General features: G+C 40.8%; 1 protein-coding gene across 1 annotated transcript in view; it reads right to left on the bottom strand.

Moving 5' to 3' along the window:
• AHRR (aryl hydrocarbon receptor repressor) overlaps positions 1-12,386 on the bottom strand; it is a 359,460-nt gene extending 347,074 nt beyond the window's left edge. The window contains exons 1-2 of the mRNA XM_075316523.1: positions 12,148-12,386; positions 11,218-11,290 (exon numbers count right to left, since the gene is read on the bottom strand). Coding sequence (XP_075172638.1) covers positions 11,218-11,279 — 62 coding nt within the window. The 5' untranslated portion in view covers positions 11,280-11,290; positions 12,148-12,386. The remainder of the gene's footprint in view (positions 1-11,217; positions 11,291-12,147) is intronic.
• Positions 12,387-18,506: the final 6,120 nt, after the last annotated feature.

The following is an 18,506-nucleotide window of genomic DNA, read 5'->3' as shown; positions in this document are numbered from 1 at the left end:
ATTAAAGATTCAATTTTTTTCTCTGGAGTTTTGTAAGCCTGAAGCATGTTTTTTTTGGCTATTTTTTTGGACATTTCTTTCTGAACGCTTTTTCGATTTTTTTTCTGCTAGGGCTTTTTTTAGGCTAAGGGCACATGTCCTGTAGTCATCTATTAGAACAGATGTTGGGAAACTGAATTCTGTTAGATCCGTTTTTTTTAACATGGGAGTCTATGGACAATGGATCTGTTGACAGATTGCTATTTAGCCATCCATTGTACCTGGCTTTGCAACAGATCCATTGTTTTCTTATTGGATCCATTACAATTAGACAATAAATAGCAATCCGTTAACGGATCCGTTGTCCATAGACTTAACATGTTAAAAACAGATCTGGCCGATGTAGCACCCAGGGCGCAGGGGATCCAGGTCGGGTCCCATACCTGGTTTTACTCATCACTGGGCTAGTGCGAAGGTCTGGGATGTCGCAGTGGCCTGCCCAGTTTCATCCCACGAGGTGTACACCAAAAGAAGGGTACAGGAGGTGATGATTGTCGGGACGCCACCTGTGGTACACAGCCAGGGATTAGCTGCCGCTGCTGTCGCTGTCCTCCGGGGCGGATGGTAATAGCAGCAGAGATGGTGTCGCTCCCCATGGGTGGAGTGGGCCCTGGGGAGGATGATGAGGGGAGTAATGTTGGCGGGGGTCCAGACGCGGGGCAGTGTGCAGAGGCAAAAACAGACGTCTTTACTCACAGTTCTTTAAGAAGACAGGTTCCTGCCACAGAAGCACTGGTCACCGCTTTGGAGATCAGTCCAGTGTAGTGGTCGGTGGGCCCCTTCCTCCTAGCACTGTGTGATTTGGATCCCCGTGGCTTAAAGCTACTTGGGGACCCCAGTCCATCCCGAGTAAAACTCTTGTCCCATCTGCAGATGCCGCGGCTTCGAAATGGGGCCAGGGAGATGTGCAATCTCCCCGTCCCGGCAGATTCTGGAAAACCAACTTGGAGAATGATCTTCAGACAACCAGATCTCCAAAGCGCTGCTAACATTTTTTGAAAGATAAACATGAAGGAGGTTTATCAGTGAATATCCTATCCATGAGAATTTTGAAGCCCGCAAGTCCTTGGTGAGACCGTTCCAACTATTATAACCATATTATTTAAAGAAATAGTATATGTTTAATGGTGGTCGTTTACACCAGTTATCTACACATTAGATAATATTGGAGGTACAGAGTGGAGGGCGGTTCCCTGTACATGTGACCTCTAATATAGTATTGAGGTGACATAATAATGACCCAGTCTAGATAGTGTTTTGTGCGCTGTACCCAAACCAGGGTCCATTTGAGCTTGGTGATCACTGCTTTGGGTATTCTCATTTTATACTCACGTTTTTATGAGGTTTACTTGTTTTAAATGAGCACCATTAAAAGTTATATTTTATGTTTAGTGTGCGGTTGCACAATGTCCACACATCTTGCTATTTAAAAAAGAATTCTGTCTCCCACAGACCTGTTATTTTTTCTTTAAGAAATCCTCCTACTCTGCACTCATTACCTGTATTAATTGCACCTGTTTGAAGTAGTTACCTGTCTAAGAGACTAGTTACCTGTACAGACACTCAATCAATCACACTCCATCCTCTCCACAATGGCCAAGACTAAAGAGCTGTTTAAGGACACTAGAGACCAAATAGTTGACCGGTACAAGGCTGGGATGACATACAGGACAATAGGGAAGCAGCTTGGTAAGAAGGCAACAATAGTTGGCACAATTATTAGAAAATAGGAGAGACACAAGATGCCTGTCAATCTTACATGGTCGGGGGCTCCGTACAGGATCTCACCTCGTGTTGTAAGGATGATTCTGAGAACTGTCAGTAATCAACCTAGAACTATACAAGGGGATCTAATCAATGACCAGAAGAGAGCTGGGATCACAGTCTCAAAGATTACTGTTAGTAACACACTCCGCTGTCATGGATTAAAATCCTGCAGGGCAAAGTCCCCCTGCTCATGTCAGCACATGTCCAGGCCTGTTTGAAGATTGCCAATGACCATCTGGATGATGCAGGAAAATTCCACTGTATTGAAGGGAGGATGGATAGAATCATGTATCGCAAGATTTTGGCCAACAACCTCCTTGCTCCAGTAGGCGCATTGAAGATGGGTCGTGGCTGGGTCTTCTAGCATGACAATGACCCAAAACACACAGCCAGGGCTACTAAGGAGTGGCTCCGTAAGAAGCATTTCAATGTCGTGGAGTGGGCTAGCCAGTCTCTAAACCTGAACCCAATAGAAAATCTTTGGATGGAGCTGAAACTCAATGTAGCCCAGTGACAGCCCCAAAACCTGAAAGATCTGGATAATTGCAAACAAATATTTCTGTACCAAATATTATTTATTTTTTTTTATTCTGTCTGTCACAGTTGAAGTTTAACTACGATAAAAATTACAGACCTTTCCATTCTTTCTAGGTGTGAAAACTTGTAAAATTGCCAGTGTATCAAATACTTATTTTCCCCACTGTATAGCATAGACTCCTGAACAAAACTGACAGACTGTTAATTGCAGTAGCAGGAGGAAATTGACACAGTGCCCGACCCCTTAGCAGCAAGATAGTGAGACTGCGGAGCTGCCTCGACTTTAGGCCTCTTTCACACGTCTGTGCCTCCGCTACGTGTTTGGTCAGTTTCCTCACGTACCAGAGACACGTACACACGTAGACCTTGGTTTTTTACGGAAAGTGTGTCCGTGCCGTACATACGTGTGTCCGTGTGTTCCTCATGGCAACATGTCCGTTTTCTCTCTGGCATCACAGGTGTCACACGGAACGCAAACGGGTCACACGTGGGGATAAAAGCTTCCTGTTATGTAGATCAGTGTGTATCGGACCCTCACTGACTGATCTACAAGTTATTACCTATCTTAAGGATATGTGATTACTTGTTTTAGATGGGCAACCCTTTAAATGGGTACTTTCATGTTATTAAATAAGTTAGTTTGCAATTTACTTTGTTTTTCTGTTTGCTGTCATTATCCTGCAATGAGAGATTTCAATTTACATAGTAAACAGTTTGTTGCTAATGAATTCAAGCATCAAAGGCTACAGGCTGATGAGTTGACTCCTGAGATACCAGCCACCTCTCTCCAGCCCATTGACTACTATACAGCACTTAGCTGCTCACCATCTTGCTGTTCCCTCTCAGCTCTTAACTTGGTACCAGTTCTGCAAAATCACCAGCTCTCTGCTCTTCCAGAGCAGTTTTCTTAATCAGTACTTGCTTGTTCAAAGGCACTGTTATCTTTATATGGAAATACAGTGGGGAAAATAACTATTTGATACACAGCCAATTTTCCATGTTTTCCACAACAAAGAATGGAGATGTGTGTAATTTTTATCGTAGGTACACTTCAACTGTGACAAACGGGATAAAAAAAAATAACCCCCCCCATAGAAAATAACATAGTGTGGTTTTAAATAATTCATTTGCATTTTATTGCATAAAATACGTATTTGATCACCTACCAACCAACAAGAATTCTGTCTCTTATATAGCAAGATACCAACTCACACTACCAAAAGACAAATTTAAATAGCAAGATGTGTGGACATTGTGCAACCGCACACTAAACATAAAATATAACTTTTAATGGTGCTCATTTAAAATGAGTAAACCTCATAAAAACGTGAGTATAAAATGAAAATACCCAAAGCAGTGGTCACCAAGCTCAAATGGACCCTGGTTTGGGTACAGCGCACAAAACACTATCTAGACTGGGTCACTATTATGTCACCTCAGTACTATATTAGAAGTCACATGTACAGGGAACCGCCCGCCACTCTGTACCTCCAATAGTATCTAATGTGTAGATAACTGGTGTAAACGACCGCCATTAATCATATACCATTTCTTTAAATAATATGGTTATAATAGTTGGAACGGTCTCACCAAGGACTTGTGGGCTTCAAAATTCTCATGGACAGGATATTCACTGATAAACCTCCTTCATGTTTACCTTTCAAAAAATGTTAGCAGCAAGCACGTGAATTGAGAGAGGCTACTGAATGTCCAGAATGGGCATTTTATTCATGTGAAGACGGCCACAATGATGATGATAAGGATGGCTATTTAAGCTGGCAGATTTCCATGAGCACGGGGTCCCCTGATGATTTCTATGTGGGGATGAAACGTGTAGGGAGTGACCAGAGGCTTGCTGCTGGTCTTCAGCACTTCTCGAGGTGACAGGTTCCCTTTAAATCATAAGGCTCCCACTACTATGAAAAAATGTCTTTTTCCTTAACTCTTTTTTATATGATCAATGCGTAGAGTAAGTTTTACATAATCTACATGGTTTTATCTGACAGCAAAACTTTTAGCTTAAGTGTGGGTGTTAAATGATTAAGCTTTATGATGTATCATGTAGTCCTGATATGTTAATTTCTTTTTTTGATTTTGAGTAAAAATTTTAAATAGTTACCACAAAATGAGTAAAAATTGAATATCAAACATTAATGACAGAAAAGAATCGTTATCGCTGTCTTGATTTTGATTTTGTGGTTTGGGTTTCCTGTAAATCTGGCAGGCTTAAAGCGCTTGCAACGTTGATGTTGACATTATAAAAAGCTTTATTGTAAGAGTGACAAATGGGTTTCACATAATTTTCCACAACGCTCTGTGGAGTTTATTTTACTGCATATAATCATTTTAAAAAATATTTCAAATTAAGGTGATAACTGGAAAATACTTCAATGGCTTCTGCGATTTTCCTCACGTGATGACATATTTATGTGAGTAGCCTTTCCAGCTCTAAGACGGCAGCAAGTAATCTTGAATGTATGTACATCTGAAAATCGGCCGTATAGTTTACTAGATAGGTATTTCTGAACAAGTATATAATAAATCTTATTCCAATAGTATTTTATCTCATGTCTCTTTTTTATAGTCATACATCACCACAGTTACTATACTTTGCAAAAATGCATAGTTTATTTTTACACCTATAAAAAGTACAGATTTGACATTTTTTTTGTCGGTTTGTTTTTTTTGTTTTCTGATGGAGCTTAATCCAAAGTTATTGAAGACTATTTCTACTCTTCCAATTTTTGCAAAGTCTTGTAATACAATTATATAATCAACAATTGGTTGATACTTTTATTGAGCGCTTTTGGCGATCATGCTCCACATCAAAGTGTGGCGGGCATGCTGCATATTGAAGTACTCAATTACAGTATATTTTACTGGTCCTCATAATTGCTTTACTATTGTCCTTTTTAGTACTAGCAGTGGACTAAAAGTACCTATAAGTGTGAAGAGTAGGTAAAACTGCAAGTTCAAGGTAAAACAAGATATCTGTCTTATACACAACATTACATTTTACTGAACATCCTTGAAAACACTTATCCAAATCCAGGCTATCCAGCTGACATTTCCCAAACTATGATTTCTTTTCTTCGTATTTTTTATAAATTAGTAATGTTGCGCATTTTCTAAACACAAAAGTATCACTTCACAATATACCTGTCTGTAACACTTTACCTCATTATATTTGCAATGTGCCACTACACAGCACCATGTCAGTATTGTATCACCTTATAAAACATTACACAACACGAAGAGTATGAAGAGAAATGAAGGAAGAGAAATGTTGAAGACATATACCAACTATGTATATAGAATCCTGGTTGTATTGGACACACATACCTTAGTACAACTATCCACTTCGTCAAGTTATTTTTCTAAAACAATCTGCAATACAGTGCTCAACAGGGCATACCGATCATGATGACAAAGGTCACAACTTGGCCTTGGGGAATAGTGGGCCTGCTAACCCAGTGCCAGCTTCAGCTGAATGTGCATCCTCGAATCCATTACATCACAGGGATCCATTGGGTCCCTGTGCTGCAATACAAGCAATGGATGGAAGGTGAGTAAAATGTGCATTTTTTTGGATACATATACCAAAATGGGCCCAGGATCGGCACCATATATATCAGGATAGGGACAATGTATACAGGATGAGGACATATACTGTATACCAGGATGGGCTCAGGATAAGGACATATATACCAGGATGGGCGGGCCCAGCATGAGGACATATAGACAAGGATGAGGAAGATATATACCAGGATGGGACCTGGAATGGGAGACATAAATACATGGATGGGGCCATATTTACCAGGATGGGGCCTTGGATGGGGGACATATAACCCAGGATAGGAGACATATACCAGGATGAGAGACATATATACCTGGATGGGGGATATATATACCAGTATTGGGGACATATTTACCAGGAAAAGGGACATTTTACAAGGAAGTAGCCCTGGATGGGGGACATTAGTACAGGATGGGAAACATTACTACATAATGAAGGATGGCAACTTGTATGTCTTTATAGGATATAGAATACTACAAGTCCCCATATATATGACCAACATGAGGGGGGGGAGAACTAGGCCCAAACTTTGCACCCGAGCCCATCAGACTCTAGTTACGCCACTGGTGCTTTAGGTATCAGTCATACAGGTGGTGAATATTTTGAGTAGCACAATTAGAAAAGAGAAGGGAAAGCTTTTCTTAAATATCTTTCCATTTACCTTTGGCCTTGCAAGCTTATAATAGCTTTCAGTCTCAAGTACAGTATATGGCTGTTTTACAGCTCCATACTGGAACCATCAAATCCCGTTTAAGGAATACCAGAAAACCTTTCCCAATATTTGTTCCTGTATTCCGTTGTAGGGATCCAGTCATTCTATTTTTTAACTTGGAACTTGGCACGTAAAGGGAAACTGGAGTATCAATTGAAAAATCAAGACAAGAGGAGTTTAAAATGTGTTTTTGAACATGCCCTGATCTGACTATAAATACTGTATTAACAAAAAAAGATAAGAAAAAGAATTAAAATGAGTATCAGGTTAAACTGATAATATAAGCTAAGCAGATACATTTCAAAATTGCAGATTTAGTTTTCAAATCATTGTCCCCATTCTGGAGATATCAAAGTTAAATCAAAACTGCTAATTATTGTGCTTGATGTACCCTTGGTGTGGCCAAGAGGATCATTGTGTCATTCTATTCACTAGTTTTGCATACCCCCACGTCTCTAACTACTTATAGACAGCAATGGATTACCTGGAGCAAGCTCAGGAAAGCCAGCATTGTCAATTGCCAGTGAGGGAGGTAGGTACATGCGAAACCAATGGACAGAAAAGTGCTCTTAGTATCTAGGCCATACCAACAGTGCACCAAACATCGCAAATAGCATATTTGCATCCATTTTAGGTTGTGAAGAATGATGGCAATGAAAAGAACACCATTTGTGCAGTTTTTTAGTGTCATTTTTAGCAATAATGCACATTTTGTCAATTTGTTCATAATAACTTAGGTGCAACTCATTAGTTATGTAAGTCAAATTTCTCTAGCATCCATAACCTCATGGCTGTCATACATTTGACACATTTCCTAAATTTTCTTCGGAATGCCTCACTTTCCTAGACACTTTGCAAAACTCCAGCAGTATTTCTAAAAAGTGGCTAAAGCTGTAATAATTTTGGTTACATATGGGATAGGCCCAATAGGTGATGGAAGATATTAAATATATCTCCTCCTTTCTTGCTCCTTCTTTGAAGGACCATCTCCTCTTAGTAATTCTAAGTATCTCTTGTTTAAGGTCTAAATATTGGGATCCAGAATATAATCTAAAATCTGAGTACTGGGATTGAGTCTGAGGTCTACATAATGGTATATGGTCTGGAGACTAAATATTGAGGTCTCCTACGGTGTGTGTGTGTGTGTGTGTGTGTGTGTATGTGTGTGTGTGTGTGTGTGTGTGTGTATAAGTAGATAATTTTGTCACAGCAGGAAAAAGTATGCAGGGTGATTTTTAAAATAGTGCTTTATTATGTTTCTGCAAAAAACAGTAACCCATTAACCACTACACGAAGTTTCGGCTCAGGTATGAGCCTTTCTCAAGGTATGGCCATAAAGGGTTGCAGTGCAGTGATGCCATGAAATCACAGTGAGTGATGGGGAAATCACCTGGAGTCTCAGAGGTCAGGGTGCATAGGGACAAAGTCCTGGTGTGAGTGGGCTTATGGCACCATAAGCCCACTCACACCAGGACTAGCACCAAATTATGTGAGTTTGAAGCCTTTTTTATGGGGTCTGGTGTGAGGTCTGAGTAATGAGGTTTGGTCTTGAGGTTGACTTTTGGCTTTGGAAGAACTTTAATGTCTAAGGTTTGGTATTGGGATTTTGATTAAAGTAGGTATCTGGGCATTTTAGAATCTTTGTCTCTAAAAACATTGTCTGATCTAAAATGACAAGTCTGCAGTCACTCTATGACTGCAGACTTGTGAATCCCCACATCTCACATACTGCACGCTGTGCAAATTCTTCGGTGTCAGTGTCGGGAACAGCGGTCACGTGAACGCAAGTATGCAATATGCACCCATGTAGTCTGTTTCTTGTGCGCTCAATTCACAGAAACAGTGTAGTTGGATTCTGGCAAGAGTAATGTATATCACATACTCGTGGCCATGTAACCGCCATTGCCGGCTCTGGCACTGGAGAATCGTCACAGTATGCCGTACGCTCGATGTGAGGATTCACAAGTCTGCAGTCACATAGAGTGACTGCAGATTTATTATTTTAGATCAGACAACCCTTTTAACAGCATGTGATGACTGGGATCACTCTTTCAGGCAATCTTTTCCTTTTATACTGTCTTCACTATAAGGTTATTATAGTGTGGGTAATATAATACAAGGAATAACTGGACAGCAATGAATATTTTCTAAAAACCACATACACATACAGAGGTCATATTGCCATGGTTTGTATGAGAGATCATCTACTAATGAAATATCAATGCTTGGGTCGGCTGTTTGGGGTAAACATAACTAAACTAATATTACGGCAGATATTCTGTGACTTTGTAATATACACTCATAATGTTATATAATAAGGAATGTGTGTTTCTATATGCTTTATCTATCTAATAGGTACATAGGGATCTATTACATATGGATGACATATCTAAACAAACATTTTCCTCTCTGCAGCTTTAGACCTACTGTATGCAAAGATAGAGTATTCTCCTTAGATTAGTCTTAAAATATGGAACTACTTAAAGTTTTTTCTTCAGTTCATAAAGTGATGGCATATTGGTAGAACATGCCATCACTTTCTGACCGAAGGGGGTCTGATTCCATGTCCCTTACCAACTTCGAAGAGAAGAGAGCTGTATGGCATTCCCTTCATTTTCAGAATTTGAGGTGGTCCTGTCAATTGCGCTGCCATCAATCAATGCCATCAATTTATGAGATGTGAAAACCACTTTAATTAGTGCTTGTAACTCGTGGATGACTCATATTGACTACCTTTTTGGCTGTCATTTTTGTTTTTTATTTTGTTGGACTATAACAGCTACATTATTCAACTATAAAATATTTCCGTGTATTTTGATTGAGAGGTAAAATCACAAATTTTAAAAGCAGTTGTGGATCAAGTTTTCTGTTCTACTAATGCAGTCCGTCATATTTACACATATTAATGCTAATAAATACAAATTACCATCACAATGGTTCCAAAAACAGGCAAACCTTCAGACATAGAATTTTCCCTGCTAAATACAGTTGACAATTATATTTCAGAATTCATCTTGATTTACCAACATTTTGATATATGTGGTATACAATATTTATTATTTTTATTAAATATAAAAGTTCCTTTATAGGAATTGTAAATTTAACAAAATATGATGACAGTGGAAGTACTGGATCCAGCACAACAAGCGGCAATTCAAGATACACACATTTTGCTGGAGTTTACAAGAAAACTTTGAAGTATGTGGTAAAATGTTGAAACAAAAAAACAACCTTTCCTCAAATTCTGAGAACCCACGCTTTCTATTTTCCTATTTTTCCGTTTTTGAAAAAAAAAGTTTGGGTAGAACTTTGCAGTCATTTTTAATAAATCATAGCTATTTGGGTTTGATTTAAACAATTGTTTGTACTAGTAATCTAAAAACATAAAATGTTATTTATTTATTATATTATTTGTGCCTATATTTATTAAGTCTGACACACTGTAACCATTGATCCTTTTATACAAAATGTATTTCAGTCACTAGCGCTAAATGTGTCAAATTTTGTTAAAAAAAAAAAGCTTTTTTATTAGGAATACCAAGGATGAAAATATAGCAGCACCAAAACAATAGCAGTTTCAAATATAAAAAGAAAAAATGACTTCAAGCTAAAAACTTATCTGAAGGCTGAAGACATCTGGAACACATATTTTTAGTTGGGTGATAATGGCCCTTACTTTCTACAATGTCAGATACTTATATCACAAGCAAAGTTAACCCCTACCTTAATGGACCTGACAAGACATATTTAAACCATTAGTATAGCATTTCTTCAACTGTTAAAATGACTTGCATCCTTCAGATCCTTGTTTTCACCACAGAAGTTACATTTTGAGGGATCTTTAAACTTTGATGATGCTCTGAAAGTTTACTAGCTCCAAACAAGATAAGCAAAAAGTATATCTTAAAACCCGTGAACTGTAACATAGTATTTCTACTAATATATTACAGATTACTGCTAAATTCACAACTGCTCAATGCAAAATTTCAATATCAATTATCCAAAAGTTGATAGAATTTGGTCTTCGCGGAGATGGATAGGCACATTTCCCACCGGTTGATAGAATTCATGGATTCTTATGGTTTATGATTAAAACCTCCTAATTTTTTTTATTAACAATGCTGATAGCCGATGGACTGCACAAATAAAAAAAAAGAATCACAAAAATTTATGTCAACACAAACCAAACAGTGCTGGTGTGACCTACATTTTCATAAAATATTTGCGGGCTTTAGTTTGGAGTTAAAGAATAATTTAATGGTCGGGCATATTAAAAATTTGTAACCAAAATGGCCTGAGTTTACCTTGCAGTAAAGAACTCAATTATTAATATTAATGTTTGATTATAGCATTATTAAAATGATTTACAATAGTCATTTAAAATATCCAAAAACGTCTGCTTCTATATCATGTCTATATACTGTAAGTCAAAGACAATAGAAAAGTTCTATTACTATCTGGGTCTGATTTTAATGAATTTCCTATGATAAAATCTAAAAGTCATGTTGTGTTATTATTTCTCTTCTGCCTAGAAACATATACATGACTTCACTCCTTAAATAAATGTAGAATATAAATGCTTAACTGTTTTTGTATGGGTTTTCTTCTTTTTCTCCCGGCGTACATGCATTCTCCAGGCGGAATCATAGTGGTCTAACCTGAAACAAGATAAGAAAAAGCAACAGGTGCATAAAGACACATCTAGACTGAAGAAGTGGGAGTGTAACTCAATATCTCGCAGAGTAGTGTTGTGATTAAGCCATACCGGACCGTGACACAGCTACAGGGTGAGCCATCAGAAAGTGATGCTCTCTGACAGAACATTTACTGTGTCACTGCATCCCACAAGAGGCTCCCAAAACACTTCAAAGAGATGGCTTAGTCAACTATCAGAGCACGCCAATAAAAGTATTCACAACTCGGTATACCACCTGCTACAAAAACAAAAAATCTAAATACTAATAATTTGTCAGTAGATAGATTTCAAGCATGTAACTAGGATTGTAATATTATAGTACAGGATTTTGTTTAAACTGCCCATTATAAACTTATGATTGCATGGACAATAGGCAACATATTTTTTATTTCTACTGCGAAACTCACTTTATATTATCTCAATCAAAAAGGGAGGGAAATTGCACTTTAGTGAAACCAACAACAGTGTAACCTGATGCAAAAGTATCTATCTAGATTAGTTACAGATATATATATATATATATATATATATATATATATATATAGACTATAATAAATATATAACACATAGTGACCAATGGGACTATTGATAATGACATTGAGATTACAATCAGGGCAACCTGCTTCGCAAGGCTTAGGATATGAAGGTATAAAATAACACAACTAGTAGAAACTACACTCTATAGGAGAGCAGTATACTAAACATGGAAAGTAACTGATCAACATGCTAAAGTTGAACAAAGAATCTTAAGAACTTTATGAAGAGATGAGAAATCTACCACATGCCATTCAGTGCACGCATAAAGAGAACATAACTCACCCCTGTCAGTGACACTTGTCCCAATCCTATGAAATGAGGAGATACATCCAGGGCTGACTGTCTGTGATGCTAGGTCCAGGACTGCCGGCAGCACTCACCACCTCTGGGCACCTTGTGAGTGCTGAGCTGTGACACTGTGCATCAGTTTTATCATTGGTATATAGTGTCACTGTGGTGCAGGATCACTGGTGACAGTACCCCCCTTATGTTCTTGCGACTTTCTCTCACTTCCTTACGATTCAGGTGGCGAGCAAGAAAGTGAATGACAAGAACAGGCTCCACATGTGGAGAGAACTGGAGTCTTTTCAGCAGGATTGTGAGCACCATCTAGTGACCATTCTTATTTTTCTCAGTCATTGATATTGAGTATGTTTTTCCTAATGTATAGCGGACAGCAGACACTACTACAGTTATCTAATTGTCAGGATAGGTGCACAGCTACATACTTTCGGTTTCATACTTTTCGGCTTTCAAACCTATTCTATTCAATAGGCTGGTGCAGATGACCAATGTTTTTCAAGGACATAATCTGCTTGTCAAAAAAATGAAAGTTTGTTAGTGTCATCCATATATTAGGACAGACTCACCCATTAAAGTCTATGGGGTACTTTGCACACTACGACATTGCAGGTGCGATGTCAGTGGGGTCATGTCGAAAGTGACGCACTTCCTGCATCGCTCTCGACATCGTAGTGTGTAAATCCTAGATGATACAATTAACGAGCGCAAAATCGTCGTAATCGTATCATCGGTGTAGCGTCAGCGAATTCCATAATTACGCTGACGCGACGGTCCGATGTTGTTTCTCGTTACTGCGGCAGCACACACCGCTGTGTGTGAAATCGCAGGAGCGAGGAACATCTCCTACCCGCGTCACCGCAGCTCCCGTCGGCTATGCGGAAGGAAGGAGGTGGGCGGGATGTTTACATCCCGCTCATCTCCGCCCCTCCGCTCCTATTGGCCGCCTGCCGTGTGAAGTCGCAGTGACGCCGCACAACCCGCCCCCTTAATAAGGAGGTGGTTCGCTGGGCAGAGCGACGTCGTACGACAGGTGAGTGCATGTGAAGCAGCCGTAGCGATAATATTCACTACGGCAGCTATCACAATGATATCGCAGCTGCGACGGGGGCGGGAACTATCGCGCTCGGCATCGCAGCATCGGCTTGCGATGTCGTAGTGTGAAAAGTGCCCCTATGAGTGCGCAGCACATAATGTATCCAACGAGGATCCACCTTATGGCATGTGAAGTTTATGGATACATTGCTATTCAGTAACATAGAAAACGGTAAATGGTCTTGTAAATTAATAGCTGCTGCTATAAAAAAAAATTGATATCATACGTACTGAACACGGATGACAAAAAAAATGTCGCCTGAGTTTTCTGGGTGAAACTTTAACAATTATTTATACATACTATTGAACACGGCCTTAGACATGTGATACAGCTTTCATTGAGATGTAAATCAAAGTGAAGAAATAGTGGAAACTTATGTTCAAGCTGCAGTATTTGGCTAAGTTCAGAAACCTAATATAGAAAAAAATGAGCACATACCCTGCAGTAAATCAGTAAATAGTAATTGTACATATAACTAAAGCCCGCTTTACACGATACAATATATCTTACGATGTGTCGGCGGGGTCACGTCGTAAGTGACGCACATCCGGCATCTTAAGTATGATTGTAGCATGTAAAACCTCCGTGCAATTGCGATTGAACGAAAATCCGTTCATCGCATGCACGTCGTTCATTCCTCAAAAATTGAAGGTGAGGTTGTGCAATGTTCCCAAGGCAGCACACATCGCAGTGTGTGATACCCCGGGAACATTGAACGACAGCTTACCTGCGTCCGCGGCTCCCGCCGACAATGCGGAAGGAAGGAGGTGGGCGGGATTTTTACGTCCCGCTCATCTCCGCCCCTCTGCTTCTATTGGCCGGCTGCCGAGTGACGTCGATGTGACGCCGAACGTCCCTCCCACTCCAGGAAGTGGACGTTCGCCGCCCACATCAAGGTCGTATGGACGGGTAAGTATGTGTGATGGGGGTTAATTGTTTGTGCGGCACATTCAACAAATTGAACGTGCCGCACATACGATGGGGGCAGTTGCGATCGCATACGATATCGTATGCAAAATCGTAACATGTAAAGCAGGCTTTACATAGGTTAGTAAACACTGTTTTTAATCAAAAAGCATAAAAGCCATTCCACTGAGACAAGGTGTAACCAAATTGGGATAGTCCTATCTTCTAGTATTAAAATCTCACTTTTTGTCAGACAACTTGATTGTAGATGGGGCAAATCAGGACTGTGGCATGACTGTTCAGACACCTGCCCATGGGAAGTTATACAAATGAAATACTTTGCTCAAATACAGGGCAACACCCCTCTCGGTACATCACACTCCTGCCCCGTCCTTCCCTGATGGGAGTGGGGGAATTAGGTCAGGACTGGTCAGGAGCAGGGCCAGTAAGAAGACTCAGGCATCTCCACCATTGTGAGTTTCCTTGATGTTAGGGATAGTATAGGGCCTCGTAGTGTGATGGACAGCCTAGGGGCCCATATCCCTTGTTATCTAACTGTCACATTGTGACACATCTATACTAAGTTCACATGAGCATACAAGTAATTATCCGAGTTTCATCCAGAAAACTGGGATTTTTTTTTCTCATGTGTCATCCTTTTGAGTCCGTGTATAATCCGTTTATAGACATCAGCCATTATTAAATCTTTACAAGGCCAAAAACCATTTCCTATGTTAAAGAATTGCAATGTACTGCCCTATTGAATAACATTTCGTTGAGTGCTATACATGTGTTTTCCATTTTTATACGGACAGCACTTGGACCGAAAATACAATTGTGTAATCATGGTTTTTGATCAGTTTTTTTTTCAATCTGTATTTGCTAAAACCAGGAATGATTCACAAATGCAGAAATAATGCAAATATTCATATTATATTTTTCTTTGTTAGTTCAATTTTTGGTTTTGGCTTAAAAATACGAATACTTTTTAATACTGATGAATGAAAGTTACATAAATGTCACTATTTGGAAATTGTGTTCTGAGCAATGGCCTAATTCAGTGTTATTAGAACAAGGTTGTGTTCACATATTATGGTAATATGGCAGATAATAATAGCCCAGTAAAAACATAAAAATCATCATGCACTTGGCATTTTCTGATGAGAAAATGTACAATATATACAGTTTATACGTACTAGCATGATTTTTACGTGTGTAATAAACCTAATGGGTAAGATTTCTCCTTATGGAGAGTAAAACACCAGATCTGGCATGCCAGTATGAGAAGTCTTATACGCCTGCAATGCTCCTCTGGAAAATTAAATTTACAAATTGCCTCTAAAAAGAGGAAGAAGGCTTGAACTCTTTTACCACCTATTGGAAGTAGCAAGAAGAAACCTTACTCCTTATATCCCAGCCTTAGCCTCTCACCTAGTTGAATAAAATCTCATACTTTCCGCTGACGAGAGGTAATATACCAAAACATGGTGTCTACAAACAGAGATTCTGGTTTGCCTTTGAATCTTAAGTCAAATGGCAAAGCTCGTTAAAGGGTTGATATTGACTATTAGGATTGCTACTTCCAATAAGTGGCACTAGAGTTCAAGTCTTCCTTTCTGAAAAGACAATTTACATATTTAATTTCCCAGAGGAGCATTGCAGGTGTGGTGCCCCTGTGGCTTAAGTCGCCACAGGGTACTGCATCTCACCAGAGGTGCTTTACCCATCCTGGGTAAGGAGGAGGTCAGTGCCGGTTCACAACATCCACAACCACACATAAGGCTAAGTTCACACTTCCGTTGTTTTGCTCAGTCTCAATCCGTCGCCTTGAGGAATTACAGTATCCTGCAAAATATTTTGCAGTAATACGTTTTTACCCCATAGGCTTCTATTTGCGACAGATTGTGACTGATTGCCTTGTGTTGCATCCGCCGAGTGACAGATCAGTCATTTACTGATTCATCATCAGGCGGGAACAATGCTGAACGTAACGTTTTTTGGAGCGGTAAAAAAATGCACTACGCAGGCAGGGCCGGATTATAGGTGGGGCAGGCGGGGCTTCAGCCCCGGGGCCCCCACCAAAAGAGCTTCCAAGGGGGCCCCCACCACCAGGGCCATACTTGCCACTAGGCACCCGTCAGCATTTTTTTTTCTTCACACCCTCTCCTCCTCTGTAAAGACAGTCTAATAAATCAGCTGTGTTTTCGGGGGGCAGGAGGGCACCAACATTTATTTGTATCAGCGTCTCTAAGACGCAAAAACAAACTGCAGCGCAGGACGCTGACTGACCCTGGAAGTACCAGCGCCTGCACTTCCGGGGTCCGAGGTGTGCCAATCAGCTCCCTGCTCTTTTGCGGCGTCCAATGCTGAGGACGTCACAGCAGGGCACCGCGGCCGTCACAGCAGGGCGCCGCGGCCGCGGAGGAGAAGACCGATGCCGCGGCCATGGAGGAGAACACCGACGCCGCGGCCGCGGAGGAGAAGACCGACCGTGTGTGTGTGAAGCAGAGCTGTGTGTGTGTGAAGCAGAGCTGTGTGTGTGAAGCAGAGCTGTGTGTGTGAAGCAGAGCTGTGTGTGTGTGAAGCAGAGCTGTGTGTGAAGCAGAGCTGTGTGTGTGAAGCAGAGCTGTGTGTGTGAAGCAGAGCTGTGTGTGTGTGTGTGTGAAGCAGAGCCGTGTGTGTGGCAGAGCTTTGTGTGTGTGTGAAGCAGAGCTGTGTGTGTGTGTAGCAGAGCTGTGTATGTGTAGCAGAGCTGTGTGTGTGTGTGAAACAGAGCTGTGTGTGTGTGTGTGTGTGTGTGTGAAAGAGAGCTGTGTGTGTGTGTGAAACAGAGCTGTGTGTGTGTGTGTGTGAAACAGAGCTGTGTGTGTGTGTGTGTGTGTGTGAAACAGAGCTGTGTGTGACCCGCCCCAGGGCCGTGGGGTACTCGGTTCCGGGTGTTGGTTAATGGGATTATGTCACGGGGGCCTGTGCCCAGTTCCGTGGCCCTGGTGGTCGCTGAAAGTCAATAAATAATAAAAAAAAAATAAAAAAAAAAATAAAAGTATTTCGTGATGCCACCTACGGTTCCAGTATGGTTACTGGGGCTGCAGGTCAGACCTCTGGGATGATGGTTAGGCAGCCAGTTGTTTATGCTTCCCGTAGGTGAAGTGGGGTCCCCAGGGCAGTTTTAGTAGTACACAGATATGGCGGCCGTTTTTCCTCACAGCCTTTTCAACTGTCACTTTAGTGCAGCAGCCTATGGCTCCTCAGATGAAGAAATAAAGTGCGTCACACCAATTCATTAACTCTGACCAGATTTTACTTGCAGGTGTTAAAAAGGGGTTCAGTTTCTGATGTTACAGTTTTTGGGTAATCTGGGAACAGTTCAGGATCTCTGCACCAGGTTAGTTGTGTGGCCTCCCTGCTGTGCTGTGTCTCTCCTTGGTACTAGGCTGCCTGGAGCTATACCTTGTCCCTCTCTCACTGTCTTCACCTGTATGGCAGGTGGCGGGAGCTTCTCTAAGTGGCACTGCTGTACTCACTGTGGTCCCTAAGCTCTGTGTAGCGGCTTTGCCTTCAGGTGTTGCTGCGGCCAGGAGATCTGCAGTTTCCCTGGCCCCTGGTCTTAATTGCTGGGCAGATTAGATCCCTCACAATCTCGGACGCCGGTGTCAGATAATCAGCGCTGTTCCTTGGGGATGAACCGGTCAGGCTCCACCTCCCCGGTCTCTCCTCTTTTGCCTCACTCTTGATCCCTCAGGCGGTCACACAGTTACTTGAGTGGGCTAAGCACTGCCCTCTCCATTTTGATGTCTTCCCTCACTCTCTGCTCGCACAGTCTCCTTTTCTCCAACTGTCAACTGTCTCTCTGACTCCGCCTCCAAACCTGGCTTTAAAGGGGACCTCACCTGAACTCAACTTGTAGAGCTCCCCCTCCAGGCTTGGAGTGGAAATGTTGTATGTGAGATTACCTGATGTGGAGATCCTTCCCTGCCCAGGTACAGGTATATTTGTGGCAACTGAACCCTAGGGTGCCACATTCCCCCTTAGTTAAATTCAGTACTCGTGGACTGGAAACACAAAGTTATAAAACATTAGCAACAATAAAGAGTAGTACAAAGTCTTAAAAAATAAAAATTACAAAAACCAATAAAATGGAGAAATGCAGTCCTTCCGCTGCAAACTGTGAGTATGGTATATATAAGAAAGTTTTTGACCACTACCAGTCCTGTGGTCCATTGGTCCATATGTCAATACAAGTTCAAGAAGATGCAAAAGTTCATGCAAAAACTCCTGCAGGCTCAACACGCTTGATGGTTACAAATTTACTTAGTTGCAATAAACAAACAAATAAAAT

Source organism: Anomaloglossus baeobatrachus, chromosome 6 (assembly GCF_048569485.1).
Source record: "Anomaloglossus baeobatrachus isolate aAnoBae1 chromosome 6, aAnoBae1.hap1, whole genome shotgun sequence".
Lineage (NCBI taxonomy): Eukaryota > Metazoa > Chordata > Amphibia > Anura > Aromobatidae > Anomaloglossus > Anomaloglossus baeobatrachus.
The sequence above is the reverse complement of the archived record's forward strand: the minus strand, read 5'-3'. Positions and strand labels throughout refer to the sequence as shown.